The sequence below is a fragment of the Monopterus albus genome, unplaced genomic scaffold (assembly GCF_001952655.1).
Source record: "Monopterus albus unplaced genomic scaffold, M_albus_1.0 scaffold752.1, whole genome shotgun sequence".
Lineage (NCBI taxonomy): Eukaryota > Metazoa > Chordata > Actinopteri > Synbranchiformes > Synbranchidae > Monopterus > Monopterus albus.
The window spans coordinates 21,571-24,397 of NW_018128632.1; the positions used below are offsets into that span (position 1 = coordinate 21,571).

Sequence of the window (2,827 nt, forward strand, 5' to 3'; positions counted from 1 at the left end):
ATTTTTTTTAAAGTTCTGATGACTTACACTGTTTTGTGCAGAATTGTGGTTTTCAAATGTTCTGTTGAAGGATTTGTGCATTTGAGAAAGAAGTTTGTCTTACACTTATATTGTTACAGTAAAACATCACTGTGCAAAATTTAGTGTTTTTCTTGGGGGGTGGGGGCAAGGTGGGTCTCGCCCGGGTGAATAATTCAGTGTAGAACCGCCACTGACCTGGTCATAACAAAATGAGTAATTTCAATGTGTGTGTGTTGTCACCTGGTGCTTAGCTAAGGCATTCATTCAGACATAATATTCTAACACAAGATTTAATACAAGAAAACAATTGGTTTCATGGTACACTTTTCAGAATCAACATTCTATCTGTCAATCTTGAAACAGAGCAGACTAGAACAGACTCTGCATTACTAATACATTTAATTCAACACATTGTTTACTAATTATCTAATTATTATCTAATTTCTAACAAAATAAAATGACACAAAGACACATTTAAAAGTCATCTCAGCAGCTGTTCTATTTTTTTTTTTGATAAGCTTTCATGTGCTTTTGTTTAAAATAATTTGTGAGATGCTCAAACTTACCGAATCATAATTAGATGTTTGTTTTGAGCACAAGAAGAGAATAATCAGATGCTCCCCAATGATCAAATCAATATCCTTATTAGAGTAGGGTCAAAATGACTTCCATTGTGTAAGAGGGAAGCTTTGGGGATTGATGAGGAAAGTATATCTTCCACTGTCCAGGGGTCATGCAGCTGTCTGCCTACTGCTTTTAGATGCAATATCAGTGAGAACTGCTGCTAAGAAATCCTGAAGAGAACACCATGTAATGTAAGCAATGCACACTGACTTTTATTTTCTACGCTGGAATTATGATTGTCTTTGTTGAGGTCTAATGTTCAATATGATATGATTCCCCTGTTCTTTAGACTGGAGAGCTTTTAGGCAGAGGCTGTCCTCCAACACACAGCTTGTGGAGTTCAACTATGTCATTGCTCAGGACTGTTTTTAATGATTCTGTTATCATTCATCCTCCAGGCTTCTATATTACTGGATTACAAACATTACCCTACATCAGTGTCTATGTCATCTTTCTAGCATTTGTTTATGTGGTCACAGTGCTGTTTAACAGTTTGGTGATCTATGTAATTGTCTTTAATCATTGTTTACACACTCCAAAATTTGTGGCTGTGGGCAACCTCGCAGTAATCGATTTAGTCCTTAACACATGTATTATTCCCAGCATGATAAATATTTTCCTCATTAAGGATAACTTTGTCCCATTTAACTTATGCCTAGCACAAATGTATGTTTACTATGCTTTTGGGACTTTGGAATCATTTGCTCTTGCTATACTTGCCTATGACAGGATGATTGCAATATGTGTTTCTTTGCGTAAGAACTCAATCAACACACAGCAAAGCATGTCTTTTATTATTGGTTTGACTTGGTGTTTTAGTCTGGGAATCATTGCATTTGCAGTAGGTATAATGACTCGATTGTCTTTTTGCAATTCCCTCACAGTGTTGAGTTATTTCTGTGACTATTCACCTGTGTATAGACTCGCCTGCAATGATTACACAATGCAGTGGACTGTGGCCAATTCACTTAGTTTCTTGATTCTTATTGTACCCTTTACTTTAATCTGTCTGTCTTATGTCAGCATCCTGGTGACCGTGTTCAGGATGAAATCTTTAGACAGTCGAGTTAAAGCTTTGGCTACTTGTATTGAACATATCATCCTTGTTGCTATATTTCACCTTCCTCTCATTACCATTTTTAATATTTCATTTTATCTGCATTTTATTAATGATGACCTGCCATTTCTATGCCTGTCTCTGGCCTCTTGCACCCCACCCTGCATCAATCCTATGGTATACTCTCTGAAAACCAAAGAGATTAGAAACAGAGCCCTGGCACTGGTAAGAAAAACTAAAATTGCTACAGATCAAGAGAAGAAAAGGCATTGGAGAGGTTTAACAACAAAAATGTAGGCAAGAAATATTTATGTATAGGAAATGTATTAAATAAATTTGGCACACAACACTGTTTTTTCATTCATTCATTCATTCATTTTCTACCCTGGGGGCGGGGGGAGATATACTTTCCTCATCAATCCCCAAAGCTTCCCTCTGACACAATTGAAGTCATTTTGATCCTGCTCTAATAAGGACATTAATTTGATCCTTGGAGAGCATGTGATTATTCTTTTCTTGTGCTCAAAACAAACATCTAATTATGATTCAGTAACTTTTACCATCTCACCCCAATTCTTTTAAAACACAAACACATGCAGCGTTATCAAAAAAAAGACAAAGTAGGACAGCTGCTGAGATGACATCTAAACCTGCTTTTCTCTGTTTTCACATGTAACACAATCACAAGATATAACTCTATTACAGAAACTAACAAAATGTCTTGTGAACTTAGTTTATGCAAAATGAAGAAACAACATATTGTTCCCTAAATGTATAATTATCACACACAATAAAGATACCACTTCTCTTCAGAATTAATTTGACAGGTGGTCCCGCCCCTTAGCCCCGCCCCCAGCCAATCAGAATCATTCATCCGGTTCTTAGTCCCGCCCCCAACCAATCAGAATCGTTCTTCTGGTTCCTAGTCCCACGTGGCCCCCACGTGGGTACGCATCCCACCCCCCTGCATCTGTTGACAGAGATAAGGAAGTTGTGCCTGCATCTGTTGACAGAGATAAGGAAGTCGTGGTTAACTGCATCTGAAAGATAAACAGATATCGGTTACAGCCCCACCACACATATTGTTATATAGATAAGTATTATATCCAGTCATAATGTTTCTTT

The 2,827-nt window shown here is 37.2% G+C and overlaps 1 protein-coding gene across 1 annotated transcript; it reads left to right on the top strand.

Annotated features, from left to right (window-relative positions):
- Positions 1 to 914: 914 nt before the first annotated feature.
- Positions 915 to 1,999, top strand: LOC109953550 (olfactory receptor 52E8-like). The gene has a single exon (XM_020589026.1). The coding sequence runs from the start codon at positions 992 to 994 to the stop codon at positions 1,997 to 1,999; it is 1,008 nt and encodes a 335-aa protein (XP_020444682.1). The 5' UTR covers positions 915 to 991.
- The last annotated feature ends 828 nt before the right edge of the window (positions 2,000 to 2,827 follow it).

Excerpts from the sequence above, each read along its gene's own strand:
- LOC109953550 (XM_020589026.1), top strand. The coding sequence starts at position 992 with ATGTCATTGCTCAGGACTGTTTTTAATGATTCTGTTATCATTCATCCT.